The 16700-nt window shown below is 29.4% G+C and overlaps 1 protein-coding gene across 1 annotated transcript; it reads right to left on the bottom strand.

The window, feature by feature from the left end:
• Positions 1–4551: 4551 nt before the first annotated feature.
• On the bottom strand, positions 4552–9979 carry LOC134276349 (GTP-binding protein Di-Ras1-like). Its single transcript, XM_062758612.1, has 3 exons — positions 9823–9979; positions 5970–6143; positions 4552–4760 (listed from the first exon to the last, which is right to left on the bottom strand). Exons 1-3 carry the CDS (start codon positions 9977–9979, stop codon positions 4552–4554), a joined length of 540 nt encoding a protein of 179 aa, XP_062614596.1.
• Positions 9980–16700: the final 6721 nt, after the last annotated feature.

Genomic DNA, 16700 nt, shown 5'->3' with positions numbered 1-16700 from the left:
TTTCTCTCCTCCCTGATCGATCGATCGACTGGGTGTATTTCAAAAATGAATATTGGAAAAAAAGATTAATTTGTAAACAACTCGGTAGTACGAATCTGCACATTCTCCATTCACTATCTCCGAAATATGATGCTTTGTATATTGTTTATATGATTTGGGGAAGAACGATTTCCACCATCATTCGTGTACAATGTAAAAGTTTCTCGCTTTCTAACATCTACAAATGTTAGTTTTGCATCCTTTCCCATTGAAAAAGAAATTAGCGGTTGTAAAGAATTTATTTGTTTTGTTGTATAAAATAAAAGTACATACAACGACTACTATATAATGACTACCGTACTAACTACTTGTAGTTTTGCTTTAGATGTGACCGGTCGGCAGGGGATTCTCACTCTTCTATGGCGCCTGATCCCACCTCTGATTTTTTGGAGGTCCATGTTTGCTCTGCTCCTATTCTTTATTCTTTTAATGACGTTTGAGCTTGAATACAGTTATCTCCGTATATTTTCACGTAAACATGAGGTAAGAGCATGATAGGAGTTATGGAAAGTTGGTTATTTTGATGAAATCGGGACGCAAGAGAAAAAGAGCTGCGGTAAAATCAGTCTACTTTTTTAAAAATAAATAACATTGTTACAAGTTAAACAATGAAATTTTATCAATGAACAAACTAACCAGTAACCTTGTAGCCTTGTGATATCTTTGGAAGGTCACGCAACATTCATGCAAAATCTTTAAATTGAATATTCATGAATTTATTTATTCAAAGAAATATTAGCGTAATGACAGCTAAGAAAAGGCACTAAAAACAAGTTATTTTGTCTTTAAAATTTTAAGCATAAAATTAAGAAACTTTGACGATTATTTCCATGGATAAAAATGACACTTTTTAAAGTGTGTTACAAGAACTTAATTTCTAGTATGACTTGTTATAGTAACCTTTTAAAACCTACAATAAAGTCCTCTTTACAATATTCATCGATTTTGCCTAGAATAAAGAAAGAACGTTCTATTTCAGTGTAAATTATTAATGTAATCTTTTCAAGCTCTTTTCATATATTGATTTACATTTTATCGATCAAAACAATGTTTATTACACTTAAAATTAAACTTTAAAATTATATTATGCAATTTTCAGAAAAAACATGGCCACTTTGCAAAGTAAAATACTCTAATTTTAAATGTCAATCGGAATTCGAGTCTAGCTTTATCAGTACTTTCTGTACTTTGATATTTTTTACTTCTGATCATTAAAGCAATGAACTGCGTCACAAAAGCAAAAACAAAATAAAAAACAAATTGTGGCTAAGGGTGGGTTGTAAAAAGGTCCTTGAGATGAACCACTTCCTAGACAAAGATACTAAAACAAACTTAATCAGGAGCAGTCACTACATAGGACGAGACGTGTTCTACACCTGTGCAGTACAATGGGAGCTGTTACGATCATGGTGTGTGGGCTTACAGCAATCTATCATCGGAGCATTTAAAGCCATTTTGCAAATTTTCAAAAATATATATGAATAAAAATCATGAATTAAATCACAAAATTCTCACCTGTACACGAGAGGTTATGTAATAAACCATATGCACCTAATACGCAGTAAACAATTAAGTCCTTAAGCCATTCAAAATTAATCTGAGTAAATGTACATTGAATTTATGTTTTAATTTAACAGAGTAAAATTACCATTTTACACACTTTAAAAATCGTTACATTTGAAAAAAATTACTTAATTCCTAAGAAAATACAATACTTGATTAATCTGTTCATTTATAATACAAGTAGCCAAACTATTGCATGACTGAGAGGAAAAAAATATATATATATATATATATATATATATATATATATATATATATATATATATTCTTTTATATATATATATATATATATATATATATATATATATATATAAAAAGATTGATATATATATATATATATATCTCGAGAATTTTTCATATATATATATATATATATTCAAATTTTATATATATATATATATATATATATATATTGCCGCTGACACGGGGCCTCGGTTTTAAGGTCTCATCCAAAGGACCCGTAACTTTCACTTCAAGGAACCGAGCGCATGGCGAAGGAACAGTTGCTACCAATTTTAACGACTAGGTCAGTCGTGGCCGAGATAAATAACCTCCCGATCACGGAGCGAGCGCTCTACCGACTGAGCTACCGTGAACGGTTTTACCAAAAAGAAAACAAAATAGAAGAAAAACAAGCTAAAACAATTGCATTCTTATCTCACAAAAAAAATTCAACACCATGAAGGGGTAGTATGATTGACTCCCAACACCTACACCCCAGACTTTTGTACATTGGAATGTTAGTTTCTTGTTTCTTTTTCCTCACCCATTATCACCATTTACTGCTTAAGACTATCCTCATATTATTTCTTTCCTTTTTTCTGGTTCGTATCTATTTTTATTTATTTATTTATTTATTTTTCTTGGATTTTGAGCCAACTTCCCCCACTGTTTCTTTTTCAAAACTTATGTCTAAACTGATTTTTTTTTCAAATCAATTTAGAAATATACGATTCGTATTTAGTTCCTTTCAAAGGCAAGAATTTCTGATCAGATTGAATCTCAGGAAGTCGAACACATCTGCTTCATATTTGAATATTTTTCCTAGAGAATGAGATTGATGGCAAAATAACAACTTTTCTTTATGATAAGCAAGATTGCTTTCACTTCTCTATTGTCAGCTTGCGTTTTACCATAACCATCTGTGTAAGAACAATTACAGACTACTGAAAAATGCGTTGTTGATGAGATATATAGAGATAACGAACAGTATTCAAGCTCTTGGGTCCAATGAACAATAGAAAATAGGAGCAGAGCAAAAACGGACCTTCAAAACATTAGAGGTGGGATCAGCTGCAAGGGTATTTACATTTTTGTCGTTTGTAGCCGACAATTTGAAGCAAAGTCCTTGATCAAAATATTGACCTTCATCAACTGCAAATTTGTAGGGATACTGCTTTCTGTCTTTTTTTATCGAGCGCTGACTAGCGTCTTTTTATATAAATTATTATGTCATTGTTTTCATACAGAATTGACTACGGATTTTTTCTGTTGTTTTCTGTCGATCATGACAAAGGGGCACACGGTGGTTGCTTCCGTTGGACAGTTTCAGGTAATATTTTCCCCACATCTGGTGTTTTCAGTGATCCGTGTTTGCTCTGCTCATAATTCGTATTGTGTCATTGGTCATATGAGCAAAATTACTAATCATAATTCTTTATTTTTTATTTTTTACAGTCTGGAATCTGAAACCAAAACTTTTGAGATGCAACTGAGAGTATCAAGCTCCTTGATTTTTTCATGAGTATCTGTAACCGAAGCTTGTTTATTTGTAATATTCTTTTTCATTACTTAAAGGCACAGACATAAGCAGTGTTAACATTTGTAATTCATAAGCTTATTTTTTAATTAAAAGACAGTTATATGCCGTGTATAAATTGTTTTTTAAAATATTTTTATAGTCCATCAAACTTCAGAAAGGTTTTTTTTAAATAAACATGGTAAGATGGAAGAGAGAAAAACAAGGATACATCGTATGTATTTTCTTACTTACAAGTACAGATTGAGAAGTTTCTTCCCCACTTTACTATTATAAATAATTTTGTAGTCTTTTTATTTTGTATAAATTCCAAAGAGTTTATGAAATTGAATTTCTATTTAGAAAAGTATTTTAGACTTACAAATTCCAAAGAGTTTATGAAATTGAATTTTTATGAAGAAAAGTATTTTACATTTATATTTTTCAAAGTCACAGTTACAAGGAAGAGGCTATAAGACAGAGGTTGCTGGTTTATTATTTAAAGAACACCAATGATTTAAAGTTTTTCTAAATATTGTTTTAAAATCATTAATTAAAAATATGATATGTAGGTAAACATCTTATGTCATCCAAATTAAGAACAAGTACACTATATACTGTTACAAAAACAACAAAGAAAAGGTTAGTAAGCACTTTATTTCTAAAAGATAGTTTCTTATATAATCTATATAATAGCATTATTTATACACTGGTGCAAAATATACAAATAAAAATTGTGCCGTTGTTTCTTCCTAGATTTTCGACAATATTTTACTGGGTTGCTGTCCAGAATAATTTATTTACATTATTTAACGAGCCAGGGATTGGAATGCTTCAAATCAAATTATGACCAAATGCACTTGTAAAATTTTGCGTTTCGTTAAAATTTCCGCTTAAATTTGAAACAAACAATACCACCAAGTATACGTCTTGAATTTACGGACTAGCTTCCCATTGCCCCTTCCTTGCAGTCGACAATGAATACATGTAAAATGATTAGAGTAAATCCAATGGCCATAATGTAAAACTTCATATAATGATATATATTTAAATAATTGTTAAACTTGGTTTAGAACAAAATAAATGGGCACCGTTATACGTATCTGTACATCCATGGAGTCATTAATGTCGAATCTACATTTTCAGACTTTGAACTTTGTTACCTCCAAACATAAGAGAGGCTACCTTCTTTGATCAGTTAAAAAAGGCGGTTACATTTTATTTTCACCACTAGAGGAAGATAAGCTGTCTAATAGGATGTTAAATATAGCTTTTACATTCAAGTCAAATTTAGCACTTGACTCCACCAACAGACATTTTGGCTTCCATCCCACAAAGCGACAGGCGGAAACCGTAGATACCTTTCTATCTATGGAGTCCAGCTTATTCCCAACGAGCAAAATGTGTTGAAATTCGCCACCTGAAATTTAATATATATATGACTTTTTATGGTCACGCCAAAGTCTGAACCACCCCGATGGTTTGAATGAAAGTCCGATGGTGCATAAAACAACTAACGTTTATGACTTCAGTGATGCGCCATGCCAAGCCCGATTTGTTTCAAATAAAGTACAAATAAACATTAAATGTTTAATTTTAGATATAGGACTAACACTTATCATCGACGTGTTAAAACTATATTTTTTCTAATCCAAATCAGTTTGTGTGAGGACTTACCTTAAAATTGACAGTTAGTGAATTAAAAATGGTCTAGAAGGACTAGCCCTAATGGCTCTGGTGGGCGAAAACAATAAGCAATATCAGTAAAAATGTATGTGAGACTACTGAATCAATGGATTTTGAAGATAAAGATTCTTTGTGAGTTTTGACTTCGGACTTTGGCGTAAAATCGCACTTTAGCGTCGCGCGTTGTACAACGTTTTTTCCTTTGGCTTGAAGTCTATGAATATAACCACTTTCACCATCGACTAATATATATATATATATATATATATATATATATATATATATATATATATATATATATATATATATATATATATATGGCATTTCAGAATACAATTCATTTTTCTGTTTTCATTCATTATGATAGTTAGTGAATTAAACATAGTTAAATTTTATTATTTGAATTTTGACTTTGGACACCTTTTCCTGTAATCATAAATATAACCACCTTCAGGTAAATGAGTTTTTAATATTATATAAAAACAGTACAGAAATTTTACAAAAGTTAAGGAAAGAGCTTCATTCCTTTGGAAGTTTTTTTCATGTTTAAATTGTTTTCTTTGCTGATGGTTGACAGCTCAATAAATCATATCCAAACAATGAAGTTATAACATTTTCTGCCTTTGAACGTTAAATTTTTATGAGTTTGGCACTGTATCAAAGTTGCATAACCCCAAAAATAATCATAATCATTTTATATTGAAAAAAATAATAATATAGAATATAGAGCATCTACAGTATAGATATAATTAATGTAAATAACCAAAGGGAAGTAGTGTTTTGATACTAGAAAACCTTGAGGGGGAGTAGAAGAAAAACTTATTATGTATATGATATCTTTGGAGGTCTGCCTATTTGTTTTTCGACAGCATTCAGTTAATATCTCTCCTATGATTACTCATTGAAAGTAATTAAAAAGGATTTTCAAAAAAAATATTCTCACCTTTTATTTGACGAATCCTCTCGCATAAACTTTTGGCCAATAGAAATGATCGTTCGTTATCTATAGCGTAGACAACCACTAAAGCTTGAGCTTGACTAATTCTTAAATCAATCATGGCGGAAAATTCCAGGAGACCCGATGTGTCAACAACCTCAAAACGCCCACAATGTCCACCTAATTCCAAAGAAAATGAGTAATTTTAATTCAAAACGTTCACAGTGTGTCCATCTAGTACCATGTGAAACCAGAAATTACTCATCAAAACGCCCACAATGTCCACCTGAATACAAGGAAAATAAGTAATTTCAATACAAAATGCTCACACTGTCCATCTAGTACCACACAAAATCAGACATTACTAATAAAACGTCCACAGTGACCAAGTATATCAAAAGAAACAGGTAAAATTCAACAAGATATTTTATAACCAAGGGAAATTACAAATAAATTTAAATATTAAATAAAATCGTGTTTTTAATCGGAAAACTCTGATAAATTTTCGCCAAAATAATTTCTCAACATTTACAGACTTTGAAACAACTGTATCTTATAAGGGTACACAATTAAAACACTTTGTTTAGTTCATTTTGAACATAAGGCACATGACGTACATGTATTGTCTATTTTCATTAGAAGAAACATCATAAATTCAACATAAATTCAGTATTTACAATTTTTCTTTCTAAAAATGAAACTAGAGAAGCCGCAAATATGACAGTATAAAAGAACTTCAAGAACTTATTCTTTTAAACATATGCATCAGAATAAGAAGTATTATGAGAATAGATAACAATCTCATAAACAGGTCATAAAGAGTTACATATATAGGCTCTAAATGACATTTAGTGTATTGCAAACTAAAACTAAGACGATTCACTTTTAAAAAATTTACAGGGCAAAAAAAAATATACATAGTGAAAATGCATTATTTTATTTTTGAAAATCTTCTCCACTGAATATTAAACAAAATAATTATATACATAGTTTTGTTTTCTTTGATTAAGAAGATTTTCTTTACATTTGTATTGTATATTTCATGTGTATTCTATTAAGGATTTTGGTGTTAGGGTGGCTATATATAAATTTTATGGTGATGGTGCATTAATTCTTTGAACATTTTCTCCTCTGCTCCTTGCTATTAAAATTTCTTTTGAAATTGAAATAAAGCCTACATAGCATAATTATATAATGAAAGAACTGTTTCAGAAGATTCTAATCTATAAAAAAAATTTGAGTCGCAAGGTGGGCGCATATGTCAATTAGATTAGTTGTTGGAGATGCTCAAATTCACTCATTTTCTTCAAACTTCAAGTTAATTGCAGCTTCATAAAGCCTGTTTTTCAAAACTTGGACTCTCAGAGGATTATTTATAGGAAATGAAAGCACTAAGTCTCTTCTTTATATTAATGTTAAGAATGGGACATTGGGACTTGGTTACCTAAATGGTACATGTACGTGTATATTGATAGGGTCATTTTATAGACTTAGTGAACCTATATCTCTTTATAATTTGTATTGCATTCGACAAAATTTGCCATCCACCCCCTTTTGCGAATTAAACGACCGCTCCTTAGCATACACGCAAATAGATGAACTATGTTTATCTATGGACACCCGAAACATCACGCTTGTTTTGAACACCAAACTACAAAATAACTAAAACCTCACCAATTAAATCCTTGAAATAAAGAAATAAATAAATGGTCCCTCGAATACAATACAAATTAAAAAAATATCGCATACAAATGATTAATTATTGCATGCAAATGATGAATTATTGTATACAAATGATAAATTATCGCATACAAATGATAAAGTATACAATAAAGTTATGAATTATACAATACAAATACAAAATATAGAAAACAATTTTTTTTCTTGGTTAAAAAAAAAAAGAAGAAATAATTACAACACAAATGATCTTTTTTACAATATAGAAGATATTTAAAAAACAAATGTTTAAAGGTGCTTAGACACAGATTTGAAGTTAATATTTTCTCAATTTTTCTGTATAATATCACGACTTATGTATATTTTTTCAGTAGCATTGCTCACGAAAATATAATAAATACCTTTTTTTCATGTAGAAGTTTTTGAAACTTCGAATTTCTGGACGGGTTTGATTGACACATCCTTGCACTTTCACAAAGAACAAGGTATGGTTTCCATACAAATCTTGCCCTGTGATTTTCTAAAAAATGAAACTGGTGTAAAAGATGAAAACTAATGCTTTCTGAATTATTGAAATTCCATGCAGAAAAATCATACAAATCATTTTTCTCACCTGAGTTTTTAAACGCTAATTGTGACGTCATAAACATGTGCATTTTGCTGTATGTTCGTCAAAAGTAAAAATGAAAAATTATCGGCATCGCCCACAAAGATTTTGAGATAAGTGATTTTTTATTGTTTTTTTTTTTAACAACAAATAGAAAATTAAAGTGGGCGCATGGACAAATTATAAAGAAAAATACAAAATGGTAATATTTTTCGCAAAAAATATAAAAGAAAAAAAATATACATGTATTTAACTAATATTTAAAAATTTTTGATGACATTACATTTTATAAAAAAGCTAAAACCATACCTTCATAATTTTATTCGGAAATTTATAGAAAAGTGCAATTTTGTTGTGTATTAAAAAAATATTAAAACTATAATACAGAAAATTCAGAAAATTCATGCCCACTAACAGTGCTCAGTGTTCTGCACAGAGTTTAACAAATTGAATATACCCATAAAACATGAACTTTTTTTGTAAAAAGGGCAGTCTATTAGTGTGAAACTAGATGTTTGTTGTGGAAGTCTGCACACACCAGGAAAATGGTGCGCGTTTTTTTATTGCTATTGCAATATATATGAAATACATTTTGGTTAAATTTTGATTTAAAAATTCAAATGGAAAATTACAGAATACAAATGAAAATTTTATAGAAATATCAAGGACAATTCATATGCACAAAAATGTGAGAGACACATTTCCATAGTTATCTCGAAAAATTTTTTTGTCAATAAATGGACTTTTTTTCTGTTGAAAAAGAGAAATACACTAGTTAAATTTTGGTTTCATGACAGAAAGTAATAAGATTTTTCTAGAAATATCAAGGACAACAAAACACAAATATATGAAGATATTTTCATATTATCACAAAATAACAACCACGCTTTTGTGGAAAACTGATTTTGACATTCCTCAATAAAGTAAACAAATTTCCTTCAATTATAAACACGATTTGCTGATCTATTAAGCTTAATTGCTTGAATAATGTAGAATATATATATATACTTTTCATTACTAAGTACATTTGCTTTTGATATTTAGAATTGATATTAATCTTTAAAGGACAAAAAATCTGCATTTTTTATGTGTTAAACACTATTAGTATTGAAAGTAGATCTTTATCAGTATATTCTAAAATTAAGGATGGTAATTTACTTTTTAAAGTGTCAAAAGAAGTTAATTTTTTTTTAAGTCTTATTTACTTTTCATAAATTTTTTTTTTTTTGAGTTCCATAATTCTTGAAAACAAAAAAACTTTTAGGTAATATCCATGCTCTTTGTCTTAATTATAAAATATACATTTAAACTGTGTAACCGGTAATATTATAATTGTTTGATATGCATTCAATAATTTGATGTTATTATAATTTTCATTTTCTTACAATATTATTAAAGATATTTAACCATATTTCATATATAATAAAACATACAGTAAAAGAATATGCATACTTACATTAAAATAAATTTATTATAAATCAAAATGAATTTTTTGTGAACTCTCTGGAAACAAGTCATATTGGCACTTTCAAGCATTACCAGTATTGTTCCTCAAAGACAAACAATTTTATTTACCTGGTAGAGCAAGTTTGTAGAAATACATCTCCTCAACTGTTGGTGTGTATTTTTCTTTAAAATCATTATGAACACATCGCTGAATAATGGACGTTTTCCCCACTGCGGGACCTCCAAGAAAAACGATTTTAAAAACATTTGATGTCTTTGGATCCATTTGCAGGATTAAAAATGTATGATGGAAAGTAAAATATGGTTTGTCTTATAAGTGATAATTAAAACTCGAAAAGCACGAGCTGTGGAAAATGTCAAACACTTTTCTATATCATATTGGTAAATACGGTGTTAATTGTCATTTCATTAAACTTGGAGGTTTGGCTAATTCGTGATACAAATGTTTTTGAATTGGAAGACAGATGCTTTGCACAAGACAAATGCAATAAAACATCATGACCATTTCTTAATTTCTAAATAATAAAAGACATCTCTGTTTTATTTCAAAGATGGACAAGTCTTAAGATTGCTTACTAAAAGTCTAAGAGTGTGATGTTAATTTTTGATAAAATACAATGCATTGCAATAACAAAGATCTTGGAAATATGGAATGTAAAATAAATGATAGCGACATTTTGTTTTACATGCTTTTCGCAGAGCAAGCGATTGTATGAAATTAAGTTTCGATCAATCACCACCTGTGGACTTTAGAGTGGTGAAGTTCCTGGGGCTTCTTGACATAAAAGATATCCAGCATGCATTTATCATTTTTTACGATTTATGATAGGTATTTCACCAAAAGTTCGAGTAAAAGCGTTGCTGTTTTGAACAATTTAATCTTAATTTGCCTCTTATGATGTTTTGGGGTTAGCATTTGCTGTGCTTCTGGTTTGTATTGATTAAATGGAGACATAAGCTTGATTCCTGTTTCCATTTTGTGAATTCAAAAATATAAGTCGAAAGGTTTCAAATCTTTGAAATGAACAAATATACGGTACACGTATATACTTGATTATGTACGTATACTGTGACTCACAATTTCATAATTTGTTAATTGTACTATCACAATTTGATAATTATTATTGCAAATTATGTCAGTGCTTGTGTGTAATTCAAGGATTAGCTTACAGCTCGGAATCTTTTGATATTTCAAATCTTCGTCATTTATCCAAAGTTGCATTATGCTAACACAAAATGGAATGAATAAGGGACGCTTCGCAGGTGGCAAGTTATCTCGTTTCTTACTTATCCAAGCATTTCCCAAATTAGTGGGGTTTTTTGGGGGGGGGGGGGGCAATCCCTACCAATCAAATGTTCATATTTTTTTATTAAAAAAGACTATTCAAAAAAAAATAACAGGATAAAGCTCTGCCGTTTGATTGAACTGGAAAGTTGCCGAAATGTCTCTGATTGGCATCCAATGTTTCATCCAGGAGGGTAGTATTCTCCATTTTCCATCGTAATAATTGCCTGTGTATACATCAGTCCTGTTTGCAAACTAAGAGAAACAGATATAAATAGAGTGCCATACACAATATGCAATGCAGGTTTTTTTCAGCTTTGAGGCGAGTGTCATTCGTGCGGCGTCCTATTCGTCTGAGAGGACAACAAAATGCAACGTTTCAAACTTTACAAATTTTGGGATAAGTTTACATATGTAAATATGTCCCACAATTTAACATTTTGTAAATTTCAAAGGTTGGTACCAGCTTTTAGCACAAATTGCCGAGGAAACCATTCCTCTTCATGTAGCACTTATTTCAAGGCTAGAACCCAGATTCACATAGTATTTTAATTAATGAACGAAAAATTGCATAATTATGAATTCTAAAAATACATAAAGGTCAAACAAAATATATGCGATAAAATTTCAAACGATGACTGCATATAAATTTATATAAAATTTTATGAAAATGAAAAAGGTTCATTGTTCATTTTTATTTTTGTGTATTTTGCACTTAACAGCATCATGATTTTTATGTCTTAAATTTGCAGTGGGTAAGCTGGAAAAATGCTGTGCACAGAAAAATACATATGAATTAAACACAAGGCATTGAATAACACATTCTAACATATTTAATTTGAAATAAGTAGAATGATAGGGCATGCTAAGTTCTTAAATACTATAAGTAAAAATTTATTCAGTTCATGAACTCTTAATTTTACTTTCGTGCACTACAATAGAAATTTGATTACTTTTCATTCAATTGTATATTCAAGTGATAGTTTATTAGTGTATTAGTGCAAATTTTATGCACTATAACATTATTTCCATTCACTATCTATCGTCAAGAACAGGTGTTCATAAGATAAACATGAAGTCACTCATTAGTATGTCCGATACTGTATATATGGGAGGACAGAAAATGAATTCCCACGTCGTGTTAACGACAGACTGACTCGATCTCTAAGCCCTTGTCATTCGAAACATGTTCGTGTACTCTTCAAATAGGGGTTAAGTATTGGCTCCTCGAAATTACTAAATCAATGACAAAGACTTCATTTGTAGTCTGGATTTCAAGGTATAGCATTTTCATTCCTGTAACTCTTTTTAACGCTGATTTTTGTCATTCCATTGTTGAACACTGTTGGATTCCTTGGTGAAATTTCATAAAGCATGCTAATTCACATTTGAATTTGTCCAACACTGCTGCTCTTGAGTCACAACTTTTTCTGCAATTATCTAAAGCATTCAGTGGAACGTTTATACATGTCTTCAGCTGTTGGACATTGGCCCGCTGTGGGGCACATGAAACATCCCTTACAACAGCTAATAGTAAAATAAGGAAAACAGAAGTTTTCTGAATCTGTCAAAAAAGAGGAAAAAACTTCTTGAATATCTACTTTTGAATTTTTCTGTGTAAGAGAGTTCTTTTTATTTATTTTATTTTTTTTTTTTTTTTCATTTTTTCATTTAGCTTAATTCATTTAATTTAAGTAATTGAATAATTATTTATTGTTCTGCTCGTTAAATGCATCAAAAAATTATTGCAACAACAGACTGTTGAACTGGATATGAATAATTCTTTTTCAAAATGTGATATGAACATATTGCTACTACAATGTATTTCAACTTGCATTAAATGCCTTTAACAAGAGATGATTGATAATATTTTTAAAGAGAATATGTTAATGTTAATGTCTTAATTATTTTTGATTTTATATCATTATGACGCAGAAAGTTCTTAATTTAGAAATGTTAACGAAATGGGAAAATAGTGAACAATGATCAAGCTCAAATTCCAATAAAAAGGTATTAAAATCAGAGCAAATATGAGCTCCTGAAAAAAGGTGTTTTCATGTGTTGCAGAGGAGAGGTCATCCATTAGTAGACAAATCAGTATTTTAAAGATTAGTTTATATTTTAGGCAAAACATTTGACTCAAGGACATTTTTTATAACTAGACTAACGATTGTATGATGAGTGGAATTTTGCATTATAACGGTTGCTGATAACACTGTGAACATCAAGTTGATGTTGATCGTATATTGCTACATTTAAAAGAAATTGACATAAGAAAGTCTAAAGACAATGAAAATCTAAGGCCTCACAAATTTTACCAATTTAACGTTTTCAATCTAATGCTTTTTTGGTTTTAATAAGATAAGTTCGCCTAGATTTATTAGAAAGTAATAAAAATTTAGCAAATATAGTTTTTTTATATTAGATTATGTGTCCACCACAAATATTATTTTAAATTATATGTTTCAGGATTGATGCTTATCATAAAGAAAAATTTTTTAAGCAAATAAATTGCAGAGAATTAATATTTGATTTTCGAAATTTCGTTTTAAGATTATATTTGATTAAAAAAACACATACCTCGGTAAAATAAAATTGCATTATGACAGCTTTATCTAAAGCACAAACTCTATTCATTAATAGTAATTCCCTCTCTTTGCATTATTCCACAAATGTGAACGAATATTGCCTGCTTGGCCTAACAATTACATTTATTAAGCAATGAAACCGGATGTGACCTCTGGAAGGTCAAGACTGTTTCAAAAGGTCCTCCAATACATTCACTCTACAGTAAGAGCAATGTGGAGTGGGGATAATAAATTCTTTAAGCACTTAATATATAAAAATTGAGGTTGTACCACATCTACATATAGTTTGCATAATTTTGACAATATTGACAGATGATGAATAACCACAAAATGTCTTACAATTTATGAAGGGTACAGAAGAACGAATGAAAAATTTGAGCGTAACTGTAATGAAAACGACTTTGAAAAGACATCCCTGTGTTTCTGGTGAGAAAACTTCAAGTTTGTGTTTGTTTTCCTAAAAAATCTGTGCATATTAAATAATTATCATACTCTACATTAATAATGTTAAATAATTATTATATATTAATATGATAAACCTGAAAGGACTCTTTTAAAACGGATGTTTAGATGTTTACAAGTTCAAACATACGCTACATTAATAATGCTAAATAATTATTATATATTAACATGATAAACCTTAAAGAACATTTTTAAAAAGGATGTTTAGATGTTTACAAGTTTTTTTAAAGATGTTTTCATTTTCTTAAGTTTTTTTAAATAATGTAAAATTAAAGAATTTTACAGAAAGATTCATCTATTTGTAACATTGTAATATATAAGGAATTAACATTTCTATTTTGACATAAATGAACTGAATTCAAAATGTAAGTACAGGTTTTCCTGCATTTACAATTTTTTAATCGAGGCAGACTAAAGACAGATAAGTTGATGTTGCAGGCAGGGATTTAAATAGCATTAGAAACATTACGGTTAACATTTCCCATTTACTATGGTCATTTGTTAGGCCTGATTACGGAATGTTCCATCTACTTGATCAATAGATAGGGCTTACGTTGGATGTGAGCTGTCAATAGGAGATACCTGCTATTCCTAAGAACCTGGTCCCACCTCTCAAATTTTCACTTGTCCATGCCCTGTTCACAAATTTGCATTGTTTAAATTTTTATGAGATAACTCACAGTTCGGTATTATCAGTCCTTTTCATTGTTTATCCATGCTATCTTTAAAATGTTTAGAATTTCAGTCTCTTTTTTTTTTATTATTAACGGTTCATCAAAATGGGTGTAATGAAAACGTTAGTTATGGATTTGCATTTGCTCAGTTTAGAAAACTTCGGGGGGAAACATGCTACACTAACATGCATACCGAAAATCTGGAAATTTTTACGTCGATTTTATTTTGCGAATTTGTGTCAAAATGATGTTGATTAATTTTTACGTTTCAAAATTTTGCGAATGACCACTGCTTTGTTTACATTTTCTTATTGGTGATTTATTTTTAAGAAAAAATGTTTTTGCGAATGCAATGAACTTGCAAATTTGCTAAAGATTTATCTACAGCAAAAATTTCCAGATGTACGATAGTTATGAATATGCTCACAGAAAGTTGGTGCAAAAAGTTAAATGGGAAAACATAAAAATCATCAATTGCTTAGTCTCATTTAACTTTTGTGTGGTTACTTTATATTTACAAGGAAATCTCACGTTTTAACTAAGTCTTTTAAATTATTTTTTAGGCTTAGCTCTCATTTGAATAATTGTCTCAACATTTTCATTTGGGGGGTTTCAGACTGTTTAATGATGTATATTTTTGTGGAAACAATATATAAAGTATGTCAAAATTTGTCAAAATATTTCCTTGAAATAATTTTTAGGGTCATCTTAAAGGCACACATGTTCGGCCAATTAGACAAACAAGCAATATTTCATTTTTAAAATAATTTTTAATCTCCTCTTCCTTTTTAAGAATCATAAAATCAGTGATGCCTAATAATTTTCAAAGGTTTAAATCTTATTAACCGGACACTTTAAAATAAAATATACCACACCTTGTTAAAGAGGTTAGAATATATAATGAATTTATGTCCCGTATATAAAAAAGCGTAATTAGCGTCATTAATGTAATTGGTCGTAAGACTTCGTTGAAACTTTGTTTAAGGAATACAAAAAACATGATTTACGTATCATTTTATTTGGATTATATTTTCCAGTCGAATGATATCTACATATATTTGCTTATGTTACATAATGTGTCTAATTGTGTTTGATATTGTCAATTATAAATTTTAGTAGCTTTGAATTTCTTATTAATAACTGACATGTAAATTCTAATCTGGCGTTTTCTTTCATACCAAACAAAGTATCTCTACATCAGGTATCCATATAGACAATACAGTCATTTTCCAGTATCTTGAAAATTAAAAAAAAAACGGTTTGGCTGTAATTTGTTATAAATAATATTTTCAAAATTTTAAAATTTCAAAATATTTTTTCTTCTGCTTTGACACTTTAAATTGTTGTAAATTATAATTGAATAGATAATTTATATACTTCTGTAGATAAAGTCAATATTTTGATGAATCATTTTATATGCATGTATAGATATTCATCTGAATCTACAAAAAATATTTTTGAAACATGTCGTCTATAAACAGATCCTATCGGTAAAAATCGCCAAGCAATGTCAAGAGTGGTTTATATGACAGTTTAAACATTCAATTCGTGTTTTTTTTCTTTCAGCTATAGTTTAGAAAGAATGCTCAACTATGATAGTTTAGTAAAGTACTTACTTTTATACCCATATACATTACAAAACTTTCATTACTTTTTTATATTTTGTTTAAATAATTCAATATATCATTACAATTTTGTGCTATATTTCCAATAACCCTAAAATTTTGTTTCACAATACCCTGAATTTTGTGATTCGATTTTTGTTTGGCAGGGGATACTTGCCCCTCCATGGTACCTGATCCAACCTCTGATGTTTTAGTGGTCCATGTTTGCTTTGCTCTTTATTTGAATTGTTTAAATGGATTTTTGAACTTAAATATTGTTCGTTTTTTTCATATTTTTCAAATAGTATTGTCGTAGTAAAAAAAATGGTTTGATTTCATTAAAACTTTGATCACAAGTTTTAGTTTGCTTATG

Source organism: Saccostrea cucullata, unplaced genomic scaffold (assembly GCF_032062105.1).
Source record: "Saccostrea cucullata isolate Sc308-1 unplaced genomic scaffold, CSIRO_AGI_Scuc_v1 ctg717, whole genome shotgun sequence".
NCBI classification, from domain to species: domain Eukaryota; kingdom Metazoa; phylum Mollusca; class Bivalvia; order Ostreida; family Ostreidae; genus Saccostrea; species Saccostrea cuccullata.
This window is presented reverse-complemented; position numbering and strand designations above follow the sequence as displayed.

Bases quoted from the DNA above. Each gene is read 5' to 3' on its own strand.
- LOC134276349 (XM_062758612.1), bottom strand. From the start codon at position 9,979: ATGGATCCAAAGACATCAAATGTTTTTAAAATCGTTTTTCTTGGAGGT. The intron at 6,144-9,822 runs GTAAATAAAATT...CTTTGGAATTAG, and splicing joins CTACAAACTTGCTCTACCAG to GTGGACATTGTGGGCGTTTT. The intron at 4,761-5,969 runs GTGAGAATATTT...ATTAAATTTCAG, and splicing joins GAGGATTCGTCAAATAAAAG to GTGGCGAATTTCAACACATT.